This window comes from Polypterus senegalus, chromosome 6 (assembly GCF_016835505.1).
Source record: "Polypterus senegalus isolate Bchr_013 chromosome 6, ASM1683550v1, whole genome shotgun sequence".
NCBI lineage: Eukaryota > Metazoa > Chordata > Cladistia > Polypteriformes > Polypteridae > Polypterus > Polypterus senegalus.
The window spans coordinates 112,440,223-112,454,906 of record NC_053159.1 but is presented as its reverse complement, the minus strand read 5'-3'; the positions used below and the strand labels follow the sequence as shown (position 1 = coordinate 112,454,906).

The 14,684-nt window shown below is 38.5% G+C and overlaps 1 protein-coding gene across 5 annotated transcripts in view; it reads right to left on the bottom strand.

The window, feature by feature from the left end:
* Positions 1–14,684, bottom strand: part of srrm3 (serine/arginine repetitive matrix 3) — a 474,513-nt gene that overhangs the window by 73,538 nt on the left and 386,291 nt on the right. For all 5 annotated transcript variants that reach the window (XM_039756801.1, XM_039756797.1, XM_039756799.1 and 2 more), the window contains one exon: positions 5,188–5,256. In XM_039756801.1, the coding sequence (XP_039612735.1) occupies positions 5,188–5,256 (69 nt within the window). The remainder of the gene's footprint in view (positions 1–5,187; positions 5,257–14,684) is intronic.

Sequence of the window (14,684 nt, the reverse complement as noted above, 5' to 3'; positions counted from 1 at the left end):
GGGAGTCATGAGGTCAATGGAAAGTGGTGTGTGGCCCTCCCGATATCTATGCAAAAGGACGATGGTCCAAGTCTTTAGAGTCCTGGTGCTTCCTGTCTTGCTATATGGTTGAGAGACATGGATGAAAACTTAACTCCTTTGGTACTGTGTTTGTTTGGAGAATCCTTGGGTACCAGTGGTCTGACTTTGTGTCGAATGAGTGGTTGCTCATGGAGTCCCAAATGAGGCAAATCACCTGCATTGTGAGGGAGCATCAGTTATGGTACTATGGCCATGTGGCGTGATTCCCAGAGGATGATCCGGCTCACAGAATCTTCATTGTTGAGGACCTAAGTGGCTGGACCAGGCCAAGGGGATGCCCATGTAACACCTGCTTGCGGGAGGTAAAGGGTCATTTCCAGAGGGTGGGACTGGACTGCGTGTCTGCCTGGGGGGTTGCCAACCAGGATCCCGAGCTGTTTCGTCATGTGGTGGGTGCGGCAACATGCTGTACCAATGCATGGTCCCCAACCTGATCTGACCTGACCTGGGATGACCAACATTGTGGTGTCCTCTGTCACCTGTTCAGTCTGTCGCTAAGTCTTCAGAAAGTGCCACTGCTCTGGAAAACACCCTGCATTGTTTCTGTTCCAAAGAAGGTAGGTGCTTCTTCACCTAATGACTACAGACTAGTGGCGCTTATCTCTTGCATTCCTGAAGACCTTGAGTCCTGTTGTGGTAGCCCACTTGGACCCACTGCAATAGGTCTTTCAAAAAATATTAGAGTGGAGGATGCAATTATCTGTCTGCTCCACAAGGATTATTCTCACCTGAAAAAGCTGGCAGCACTATAAGGATTATGTTTTTTGACTTCTCCATCACCTTCCACACCATCCAGCAATCCCTGTTATGGGGTAAACTCAGAGATATGCAGGTGGATAAGCCTATGTTGTCCTGCATAACGGACTGTGTTTCGGGCAGACTGCAGTTTGTGAGATTCAAGGACTGTTTCTTAAACAGATGTAACCAACACTGCAGCACCACAAGAAACAGTCTTGTCTCCTTTCTCTTCACTCTGTACACTACAAATGTAACACTAGATTGTGTCACTTGCAGAAATTCTCAGATGATTCTGCACTTATGGGATGCACTGATAAGGGGGGTAGGACAGAACTTTGTTTCTTGTCTACATTTTACCATCAGCAAAACCAAGCAACTGGTTATTGACTTTTACCAGACCAAAAAACTTCTAATGTCCGTTCTCAATATTAATTAAAAGGGCAAGATCAGCTATAGCATGTACTCCGGACCCACTGGAGGTAGTAGCCAAGGAGAGAATTAAAACAAAACTGAGTGCCATAAAGAGCAATGCTGCACATCGTCTCTCTGACACATTCAGTACTTTCAGCCAAGGAATTATTCAGCTGAAGTGTGTCAAGATGCTAATTGGGAATCCTTTATATCAGCAGCAATATACAAACTTTTCTTTCTTTTTAATTTTCAAAGATCAAAGTGCGTATGTTTATTTATTTATCCATTTATCTATCTATGTATGTATTTATTTATTTAAAGAGCTTCTGTAAAAAGCCAAATATCCCCCAGGAACAAATATAGTTCTATCGATATATTTTTTTGGTCCGGGATAAATGAGGAGATTCGTCCTCATTTTTGTACCTCATGCCTAGAGTGTCAATTAATTCCTAGGAAGGGCCAAGCTCCTCTCGTACCAGTGCCTCTAACAGAAATCTCTTTGAGCGGATACAAATTGATATTGTAGGTCCGCCTGAACTCTCAGCATGAGGGCATAAATATATTCTGGTTCTCATCCATTATCCTACACAGTATCCATGGACTATCCCTTTGAGACAAACCAATTCAAAAAACATTGCAAAGGAGTTAGTAGGGGTCTTTGTGTGTGTTAGCATCCCTATAGAGGTCTGCACGGATCAAGGGACACCTTTTACCTCTGGCACGTTCAGGGAAGTGGCCAAGTTACTCCACATAAAACATCTAAAGACCTCAGTTTACCATTCTCAAACTGATGGTCTAGCTGAACGATTTAATCAAATGCTCAAACAAATGTCATGTAAGGTAGTCAGCAAGGATGGAAGGAATTGCAATTGATTACTTCCCATTGCATTTTTTGAGGAAGTCCCTCAAGCCTCCACGGGGTTCTCACCCTTTGAACCTTTACATGGAAGACAACACCGCAGTTTATTGGACATCCTGAAAGAAGGTTGGGAGAATGAGGCACTTCCATCCTCCTAAATCCTGGAATACATATATCATGCAGTTACTTCAATAGATTCAATAAAATTCAACCTATTTTAAAAGAAAATATGGAATGTGTACAAGCAGCACAGGCCTGTCTGTATAGCCGAGTTTTAACCCTCCGTGAATTCCATCCAGGCGATCGAGTCATGGTCCTTATCCCTACCTCACACTCTAAATTGCTAGCTCATTGGCAAAGACCCTATGAGATAAAAGAAATAAAAGGTTTGGTAGATTATTTAGTGACACAACTGAATCGTGTTTACCATGTCAACCTGCTGAACCACATTTCCTCTTTATCCATTGGGAAAATGCAAATTTTGGTTATAATTTGACAACCCAACAACGAATAGAGCACAAAGCAGCTATTCAGTCTGCCCCGAAGGTAGGGGATGAAAAACCAGGTAGGATCTATGTGATTGCATATGACACTGTGACTGATCTGGAAGTACTGTAGATGTAAGAAAGTGCCAGTACCGACTCCAAGAGGCAAAAACATTAGAAGTGGAATTTGAGATCAGACAAATGTTAGACATTGGTGTAATCGAAGTTTGGTCTAGCCATATAATTTTGGTCCCAAAGCCAGATGGCACTTGACACTTTTGTAACTATTCCGTCATCTTAATCCCAGCTGAGCACAGTTCTTGATTACACTTGAAATGAAGAAAGGGTACTGGCAAATTCCTTTAATGGAATCTGCCTAGAAAAAAAAACTGTTCAGTACTCCTAGCAGACACTGGCAGCATCACGTCCTCCATTTGGTTTGCATGGGGCACCAGCCACCTTCCCACGTCTGGTGGTTTGAGTGCTACAGCCATACAATTCCTATAGTGTCACCTACCTAGATGACATTGTCATCTATTCCCACACATGTGAGAATCACATGCAGCATGTTCAAGCAGTTCTTCAGTTCAAATCCAAATCGTATTATGTAATATAATCTACTGTTGAATTCCGCTCTGTAATTGTAATACAGTATTTCTATTGCAATATTACATTGATAGATAGATAGATAGATAGATACTTTATTAATCCCAAGGGGAAATTCACATAATCCAGCAGCAGTATACTGATACAAAGAAACAATATTAAATTAAATAGTAATAAAAATGTATTGAGGATTACTTGTGTTCTGTTCTTTGTATTGTATTGTAATTACCCCTTTTTTTGACACCCACTACACACTCAACCTACCTGCAAAGGTGTCTCTCTATGAACTGCCTTTCCCAAGGTTTCTTCCATTTTTCCCTACTAGAGTTTTTTTTAGGAGTTTTCCCTTGTCTTCCTAGAGAGTCAATGCTGGAGGACTGACAAAAGCCAGGGCCTGTTAAAGCCCACTGCGGCACTCCTTGTGTGATTTTGGGCTATACAAAAATAAATTGCATTGTATTGTATTGTAGTATTTTGTGAAACTGGTATCCGGATAAACTGTAAGAAATGATATTTGAGGCTAATTGAGTACTAAGTATTTGGGGTACCTGGTAGGAGGAGGGACTGCTCGAGCAGGGTTCTAAAGTCTCTGCTGTCTTTTATTGGCCCCATCCAGTAACTAAATGGTAAGTTCAGGCTTTCTTGGGGTTAGCAGGGTACTACCACCAGTTTGTGCTGAGTTTCTCCAAAAGAGCCAGAACCTTGATTAATCTCATGAATGAGCATGCTCCTAATAAGGTGGTGTGGGATGAAAATAACGGAAACTGTATTTCATGACCTTAAGCAGGCCCTCACTTTAGCAACCATATTGATGACTCCTGACTTTTCTGTCCCTTTTTATCTTCCTGACTGACACTTTTGTCACAGATCTTGGTGCCGTTTTGAGCCAAAATGTTGATGGTGTTAAACACCAAATAATGTACCTGAGCCAGAAACTATTTAACTGGGAGAACAGATATTATTTATTGGAACAGGAAGCCCTGGCAATTAAATGGGCTATTCAACAGCTAAGGTACTACCATCTCGGCTGTGAGTTCCCTCTGGTGTCAGACCATGCACCGTTACAGTGGATGGCCCTAAACAAGGAGTCAAATCTGTGCATCATGAGATGGTTCTTGGACCTGCATCCCTATAAATTTCAGGTTTTACATTGAGAGGGATCCTTGTCTTCTTCTTTGTCTTAAAGCTATTGAGTTAATAAAGATATTGTAATAATCATAACCTGCATGTCTTCTTCCATATGTACAACTGTAAACCAACTTTTGCCCACTGTATACTGTATACATTGTCATATATGTAAGCTAAATCTGTCTCTTCTGGGGTATGTGAAAGGCTGCACACGGGCTTACTCATGGCTTATTTATTGTTTGCTTTCACTAATAGCAGGGAAAAGTTCTAATGGTGCCCATTAGTAAAAAATAGCAGCATGGGAGTAAGTAAAAAAGAATATGAATGAATTTGTCACATTCTCAAATCAACTGGCACGTTACTGACTTTCTCACAGGTGAAATTAACTATTTTTTTTTCTGTACCTCCCCCTTCCTGTTTTCTATACACTTCATTATCCTCATACTTCTAAAGTACTGAAAGTACCTATTAGGGATACCTTTGGAATATTAGTTAATCATTTTCTTCAGCGGCCTTTTGACATTTTGCTTTTGTGCTTTTGAGCCCTGATGTTCTGTTTTAGTGTTAATGTTCTGTGTATAGTAGGCACTTTAATCAGTGAAAAAATAGCTCCTTCATTTCAAAACCACACCACAACATAAGAAGGAGATTGTGCAAAAGGGCTAAAATTGATTCAGTTTCAATGAATTTGATAACAAGAACAGGATAGATTAAATAAAAAAATGAAGATTTCCTTTGACACATTTACTACACATTTACTGCTACAAAATGTGAATTAATTGATCTTGTAGCTACTGAAAATCAGCAGCTGTAACTCAAAAATGTCTTTTTTTGACAAAATTAACAATTGCATCCAAGAAAGGCCTTTATGATAGCTACCTGTCTCGTTTGTGCTTCTTGCCATTCTTCTTTTTTTTCTCTTTCCGGGACAAGGAGGAGCGGTCAAAACTAAAATGAATAAAAAGAAAAATTAGGATATATTTTTGTGTTTGAATTGAGTTCATCATGAAAGACATTGTCAATTCTTTTTCTGTTTAGACTCTAAATCTGCAATCTCATGTTAGTTTAATCACAATATACAGTATACAACACAGACATGAAAAGATGACCTCCTTTGGGTTTCCTGAAAACAGTAGTCAGTATGTGCTCCATTCTCAGACAAAAACTCATATACAGTACATATCATAATATAACTTGTACATGTTAACACCTATTAAATACTACTGACACTTTTAACATGCAATATTTACAAAGGACAGGTGGGATACAAGTGAATCTGAACAATTTAACAACAATGTCAAAGGACTTCAGTGACAATACCCTTTTCTCAAAGTACCTCCTCCTCATTTATTACACTAGCAGCTGGTCAAAGAAGTGCCAAAAATAAAAATCAGTTATAAAAAAATCCACAATAATGATGAAACACAGCCTACAAAACAAGAATTACTCAAATGCATGTGAACAATTTTGTCACTAAATAAAATATTTACACCATTGCAGAGCCTGTTTTATGTGACTCGCTGAAAGAGCTGACTTGAATTAATTTAAAAAAAAGTTTTTTTAAAAGTTTAAAGTGTACAAGTAGTTTCAGGTAATGCCTCTATGTGATCAGGTGCAGACAGAGCAGAGCAGTTCTGTTTACATTCAGTGAGTGCTTGCAAAAGAAATTACTCTTCTTGAGTAGGCACTCTAACTAACATGCTCTGAATCAGGGAGGTTCAGAATTTGAAGCATTTTCTCCTGGACTAACAATTGTCTCTGTGAAGGAAGAAACTATATTTGAGGGAAGAAACCATGTTGATATACATTTGTGTCACGGGCAGGTTAAGTGATGACTACACAGTGAGTTGGAAGTGGGAAATGAGCCTGCTCACCATAAATTCTGTTATCTTATTCAATACACTACACTGACTTATATGTAAAAGAAAATTTGGTATCATAAAGAAAATTCCGAAAAAATACAATGTCCTACGGAAATATTTCCCTTTACTTATAAATCAGTGATTTTCTTTACTGTAATAGACATCACTTTTCAAAAACATTTACTTGATATAAAATATGATTCTGTATTTTAATACATTCTTGTTAATCATGATACTGGAGAATGATAACATGCTGCATGTTGGTTGGACATGTAAATAAGACTATCACAGCACACATGTCAATACTACTACTACAACAGCTATCATAAAGACATTAGTATATTACTCTACAGATAAAGCAGTCATAATCACATGTCTAAATGTCTGCTAATCTTTAATGTTTCCATCATTAAAAAGTGGGAATTTACTTCTAAGGAATCCCTTCCTCTTCATCTTGTGCAAAAGAAGCTAATAAAATTTAACATTGTACTCTGTATACATATTTCTTCTTCTTCTTTCGGCTGCTCCCATTAGGGGTTGCCACAGCAAATCATCTTCTTCCATATCATTCTGTCCTCTTCATCTTGCTCTGTTACACCAATCACCTGCATTTCTTCTCTCACCACATCCATAAACCTTCGCTTAGGCCTTCCTCTTTTCCTCTTCCCTGGCAGCTCTATCCTTAGCATCCTTCTCCCAATATATCCAGCATCTCTCCTCTGCACATGTCCAAACCAACACAATCTCGCCTCTCTGACTTTGTCTCCCAACCGTCCAACTTGAGATGACTCTCAAATGTACTCATTTCTAATCCTATCCATCCTCGTCTCACCCAATGCAAATCTTAGCATCTTTAACTCTGCCACTTCCAGCTCTGTCTCCTGCTTTCTGGTCAGTGCCACCGTCTCCAACCCATATAACATAGCTGGTCTCACTACCGACCTGTAGACCTTCCCTTTCACTCTTGCTGATATCCATCTGTCACAAATTACTCCTGACACTCTTCTCCACCCATTCCACCCAGGCAGCACTCTGTTCTTCACCTCTCTTCCACAATCCCCGTTACTCTGTACTGTTGATCCCAAGTATTTAAACTCATCCACCTTCGCCAACTCTACTCCCTGCATCCTCACCATTCCACTGACTTCCCTCTCATTTACATACATGTATTTTGTCTTGTTCCTACTGACCTTCATTCCTCTCCTCTCTAGAGCATATCTCCACCTCTCCAGGGTCTCCTCAACCTGCTCCCAACTATCACTACAGATCACAATATCATCAGCAAACATCATAGTCCATGGTGACTCCTGTGTAATCTTGTCCATCAATCTGTCCATCAGCATTGCAAATAAGAAAGGGCTCAGAGCTGATCCCTGATGTAATCCCACCTCCACGTTGAATGCATCCGTCGCTCCTACCACAGACTTCATCGCTGTCACACTTCACTCATACATATCCTGTACAACTTATGTACTTCTCTGCCATTCCCCACCTCCTCATACAATACCACAGCTCCTCTTGAGGCACCCTGTCATATGCTTTCTCCAGGTCCACAAAGACACAATACAACTCCTTCTGGCCTTCTCTAAACTTCCCTATCAACATCCTCAGAGCAAACATTGCATCTGCGGTGCTCTTTCTTGGCATACACATATATACAAGTTTCTAAATTCTGATAATCTGTATGCCATTTAATAGAGGTGTTGCTGGGCTCTCTTAGCAACATTTTTTGGGTTTGCCTTCAACTGTACTGAGTTCTATTTTATTATACTGTTGGAGACCTTTAGAATATTAAGAAACTTGCTTCCTATTATTGTTCTCTTTGAAATCATCCCAAATGGAATACTGACCCTTACTGTATATTCTAATGTATTTTACTTTGTTGAGTCTGTAATACAAGGCTACAGAGTAAACACACTGAGGCATGTAACTGTCTTGTATACCTGAGATACGGAAAGTGTAATGTACTGCAAGCTTTATGGAGCTGCAGTGATTTATTGGGTAGGAAAATATATGACAACTCAAAATAAACTGATGTTATGATAACTATGAGAGACAATAGGAAGAGGATTTTACTTTGTAAAACTTTGTAGTTGTTTATATATTTAAAAAATAGGAGAGGGTTAGTGTAATGAATGCATCAAACATGACATCATTCCAAAAAGAAGTGCTAACCTTGCAATTGCATTAAGCTGTGATAGTGAAAAGAAGAAATTTGGGGGCAACTGGAAGAGAAATGTTTACCCAAGCAAAAAAGTATAGAGAGAGTGAAGATGTGGTTTAGCTTAACACACTTCAGCTCAATATTGTGCAAAACACACAGAAACACATTCTTCTTCAGTAATCAAATCACTGGCTTAAGGATTTACTGGGGTGTGTTACATCTTACTTTGAGAAGTTCAAAAAAAGGAATTGTTCATTTGCAACATACAGTATCACACTACTGTAAAGCTCAAGGAGGTACAATTTATATGATTGTCAACTTTTTACTCGACATCAAAACACATTATTCTTTTAACAAATATAAGGTAACTTTCTGACTGAATTTCTTTTTATTACAAATGCGTTCAAAGGTGCTCTCCAGAAATACTGGGTTAAAGGGAAACAAACAAAGGGACTCCTGATATTTCTGCATTTGAGGAAATGATCTGTGCTGCATGCAGTAAAAACTTCTGAAGGTGAAAAGTGGTAAATAAAAAAAGAACTAGTGGATATTATTTTAGAATGACGATTGTTATCGTTTTGCAAAATCACCAAGAACTAAATTTGGAGTAAATAATAAAAATATTGAAATCATTACAAGGAAAAATGTTTTGAAGTACAATTTAAAAATGATTAGTACTAGTACTAATTAGTACTATATACGGCACAGCCAGCTTTGTGACCTAAATCCTGAACAAAAAAGAGTTTATAAGTAAATATTTGCATCTATTAGCTCAATTGTGAAAAATATGAAAATTTATTTATAAATATATATAAAAATTTGCCATTGTTTCTTCATAGTATTGTACAGTTTATATGTATAGACTTTATTGCAGCTATAAGAAACATTTTTGCAATGTATAACTTGACAAGGTAAGAGCACAAGCTGAAAAAAGTGCACATAAATTATATATGTCTCCCTGTGGATGCACATTAATAATTATTTAACACTTAAACTGGGATTATTAAGACCAAATACGGTATAACCAGTGTAAATAGAATGGATTTTAGATTTCAGATGGATTTATTGTTGTGAACTATAAAAAAGTGAAATTGACCACTTATGAACTTATTGATCATTGTGTATTCTACCCGTAGAACAAATAGCAGAATAACTGTGGTGGGTTAATATTATTTTAATTTGCCTTACAAAACTTTATTGGTAGTTGGAATTAAACCTTGCTGAATAAAGTCATGGTTCCAATTCTATTTTGCACAGGTACTGAAAAACAAACCCAAACCCACCCCTACCTGCTGTAGTTAGTACCCAAACCCACCTGTATACACTTCAGTTAGTATGTAACCACATCCATAACCACTAAAGGTTTAAGATGTATATTAGATGACTCTAGACTTGTACAAAGGACTTCCATTTCACATCACCAGTCAACTGTTTGTTGTTACTTAATAAAAAAAGCACAAAATAACAGTCCTCAGTTTTCAGATCCCAGTGCAGACCAAGACTGTATGGAGTTAGTAAAGCAAACTCTCATGGGTTCACATGGGTTTCTCCCCACATTCTAAAGATGTACATGTTAGGGTTGATTGGTGACACAAAAATTGGTTTGCAATGAGTGTGTGCCCTATAAACTGGTACTTTATCTATGGTTGCTTCTTTTGTGGTGTCCAATACTGTAGCACTGGCTCCTGCCTACTACACACCTACACTGGAAGAAATAATTGTACATATAGAAAAAAGAACCAAACATAAAAATAATGACAATATGTTCTCTCATTAAAATAAGACCCTTAATATAACAAACAGAGTAAAACTGCAAAAATTTCACCCTTAAGAAACGGGCCCATCCATTATTCAGCCTAGTCATGCTAGAGTTCAATATATTTCTAACAGTCTTTTATACATAGACACATTATTACCTCATATTAAATTTTTGTTGCATCATACTATTTTGTTTTCTGTTAATTCAACAAGACTGTTACACTTATCTTTGTTTTGAGCCCTGTTGTGTATTATTTTAAAATTAATAAAGAAAACGAAAAAAGCCAACTATGTATTGTACTCAGTCTTTTTACTACATCTTATGCAAGCCACAAAAGCAGGATTGAGCATAGACTGGATGTCAGTTCTTCAGAGTTCCATTACACGCTCACATACCAGAGCATTTGTAAAGTCACCTAGAAATATCAATATATATAACTAGCCAACCCACAGCGTACCATACGCTGCAAAATCAGGCCGATTTTTAAAAATCATTAACAATTGAAAAATCGGTAATGTAATAAATCACCAAGAAAAAAAACATTGTAACAATGCAGGGAACGAACCAACACACAATCGTCCGTGCGGCACTCAGGCGCGGAGGGTGGAACGGGAGGAGAGGAGAAGGATGTCCACTCAGCTCCCTCCGTCATGCTAGTCTGCTGATTTCTCGTCCAGTATGCACTGCCTGCTCATGTGTCCACCTCCAACTTGTCACGTGAGTCGTTGTCGTCTTTGCACAGTCCAGACGCACCTGTGACTCACGTAGACTTTTCATTGCTCTGTGCGGTTTTGGCTGCCTTTCTATATATAATCCACCAAGACACCCGACCACAGTAGTAGCGAGGTGGGAGGGGGGTGTGTACAAAGTGCAGGAGCATCTAAGAAGACGCATGTATGTCGCGGATGCGAATTGCTGTATGTAGCGAGTAAAACAGTTAGCTATGGTGCACGCGGTCGTGCGTCGTAACCGAAAACTCGGTTTTTAAAGACTGCTTACTTCATTGTGTTTTAACCTCAGTTGTAAAGGAATGTTTTAAGGATCTCATGGGATACCCCTCGCAAACAGTTTTACACACTGCATATGGTGATTCACCTCCGCAAGAAACACGCCTCTATGAACTGTCAACGTGGCTCGGAGTAGGAGTAGCATGTGGCCTTTACGACAGACGAATATAAATGACGCTGCTTTTTCTGTGTTGTCGCTTCCGAGTTGGTGGGCGTGGCTCTACGAGTTGTCGTCGTATCCAATGGTCTTGGAGTTGGTGGGCGTGACTCCATCCTGCGTGCGCCATAGGTGTCTTACTTATCGGCGGCTTAGTGAATCCACGCCCCTTCCGGCATGCTTTTCATGGGTGTCTTGCCTTAGTGAATTATATATATAGATTTTAAACTGTGAGGAGATTATTCAGAAATATCAGGGGAATATAGAATCAAGTTTTTTTATTTACTGTAAAGAAACAATTACCACTTGTTTCCAAAAATTTGGTTAAATCGTGCAACGTAACTTGTGTTTGCACATAGCTCGTATGTACAACTGCCCATACTTTTAAGTGTTTTGATTGACCACTGACGTTGGTTTTAAACTTTAACTTTAAAGGTTTACTGTTACTGTGGTGGGCTGGTGCCCTGCCCGGGGTTTGTTTCCTGCCTTGTGCTCTGTGTTGGCTGGGATTGGCTCCAGCAGACCTCCGTGACCCTGTAGTTAGGATATAGCGAGTTGGATAATGGATGGATGGGTTTACTGTTAACTGCTTGAGTTTTGCAACCCCATATGGAGGGTACAGCAATACTGTTAGAATTAATGTACTTGAAGGTGAGCCCGCTGGCGGCAGTGAGGCATTAGTCATGTCTGAATGATGGATTGGTGCTTTGAGCTCGGTTCAGCAGATCAGTGCTCACTGCAGAGGACTGGGTGCAAAACGTCACAGGCTCAGGTAAGTACAACTTTTTATCAAATATTCAAATATTGTGACCCTACAATGAGGAAGTTTTGCTTCTTGCCTTTGCATAGGGCCGACGAAGCAACTTCTAAATTTTTTTCATCCTTAAGGAGCAGCCCCACAGTAAAATAAATAAAGTAAAAAAAAGAAATAATAAAAATAGTAATAAAGTGAAGGCCAAAATAATGTTTAACATATTATCTGCAGTTCTATAATTTAACTGCTATTAAAATAGAATACCAATTACCTTGTCTTACGTCCAAGGCACATCATTTTATAGTTGTGACCTGCCAGTTCTTATTTTACTGACAGTGAATGGTAGGTCCTTAGAGTCTGACGTTTCTGCAGGTGATGCCCTACAAGACTATCAAGATCTCTTCTTAGGCTTTGTGTTTCCATCTCAAACGTTTTACAAGGTGTATACTTAACAAAGTCAGTAAAAGCACTGTCCAAAGTAACGCAAAGAAAATAGTTCAAAGCTTTACTAGTCACTTTGTTCTGCTTTCTTTCAAATGATAGCTGGATGCTTTTTCTATTTGCCAGCTCCAGGACACTAACATTTTCCATCTTTCAACATAGAGGGGCATTGATAAGTTCCAGATAATAGTCCGATCAGAAAAAGAGTGCCTCTCATACTCTCGTGAGAATTTAATGGTATGTGATTTAAACAGTCGGATTATGTCAAATACCGCATAACATGCTTCGTTCAAAATGCATGAAGATTACATTTTCTGTGTTTATAGTTTATTAATTTGTCCTACTCTGTTACCTGAGAGAAATTTTTCAACCCGCAACCATGACACTTTATTCTTTCATATTCTAAAAACATTAAGAGATGCTGCTTCAACTCTGCGTTTACATTCAAAGTTCAAAATAGTGTGTTATTTGAAAAACTACTGTATGTGAAGCCACAGAGAAATATATTATAGAATATTATAGAATTTATTATTAAGTTAATCAATAAAATAAACATAGCTCTTTTAACATTTTAGTAGTAGCTATAAAAATTACAATTATGTAATGTCACCGATATGTTACCTCAGCCAGGGATGTGTCACTCATGTACTGTATGAACTGGCATTACATCACAAGTGGCGGGGGTCTATATAAATGGCAAGCTTGCAAATTCTCATGGTTTTCCAACTAGAGCGGCAAAATGTGAGCAGTCCTCTTAAAGATTGCAAGCCACCTCAAAGAGTCATGTAAAGGGCAAAGAATCTATTCATTGCAGCGCTCAGCACCAACGCTACAATGGATATAAATTGATCAGTAAACAAGTTTGGAGACAGGACAAATTTGATATGGGGGAGCTCACATTTTATGGAAGCATGATTGCAGTACAAATAATGAGCTGATTATTTTCAAATCACAATAAATATGCCTGAAAATGCATAAGCAACAGGTTACTTGCTTCTTCCTAAGCAATGCTAAACAGCAGGATTACACTATAAGTCAAATGCAGCTGTGATATCAATTGAACACGAGTAAGGTAACACCTTTGTCTACTGTTTGTTGTACATTCATTTATAACTTTATTTCCTTAATTGAATGAGTTTTGCATGGCCTTCTCAAAGTCTTATTTTTGATGTTGCTCGCAGGTATTGTGATACTGAAGCAATTGTTCTGGTGAGAAACTCTCCCTGGGCACACACTAGAATTTTTCTAAATGTGTTTGCCCATAGGTGTAAGGCACTGCTTTTACCCATGGCAGACATTTAACCCTCACAAAACTGATTTCACTGAGTTTTGGGTGAGGGGCATGTGTGCAGTAAAGGGACCAGGGAGATGTACACAGGTGTTTCTAGGAATTGCTAGTATCAGGGTTGTTGTCAGCTTTGGGATTTCTAGTCTGATATCCATTCTGGGTGATTGCAAATCACTAGTTTGAAGACACTGATTTCTGGGAGACTCTTGGAACTTCTGTGAGACTTGGAATGGGACTGAACCTCAATTCATGGAAAGTTTCATGGCAACTCTTTAACACTTATGTGCATACTACATAAAAACAGACAGAAGATGTGCATGCCACACAGGCAGCAGCTGGGATGTAACCAGAGCCAGTGCATGGGGTGATTAGATGATTGCCCCAGGATCTTTTGTAAAGGTGGCATTTTTGTGTAAGATTTCTTTTTTTACATTATGAAAAAGTATAAAAAGTGTAAACCTTAAGAATGAAATACAACTACTAACTACTTTATATACTTTTAACAATCGTGAGAAATGTTTTCATTTTAAAACTTTACAATTTTACACAACACAATTTACTATTCCTCAGCACATTGTGAGAATTGTGAAAATCAAGCATTTGATTTGAACCACATGTCAGCACATGGTATTGGCGTTCACTTTCCTAATTTCTACATATCGCCACAGGCGCCATCTATGGTGGTACAACCCTGCTGGAGCAATGCTAGAAAAAAGTTACAATGGTAAAAAAGAATTGAAAAATTCATACTAATCTGACTCTACAGCCTACGCTTTTAAAAATAAAGGTTCTAAAATGGCACTTTGCTGAGTTTTGTGAGTACTCATAGAACCATAGCTCAGTAAAGAACCATTTCATTTTATGAAGGGTTCTTTGCATATAAAATTGTCTCTTTGGGCTTTGAAGAGGTTCCTAATATGTGGAAAAATAAGAATTCTTTAATT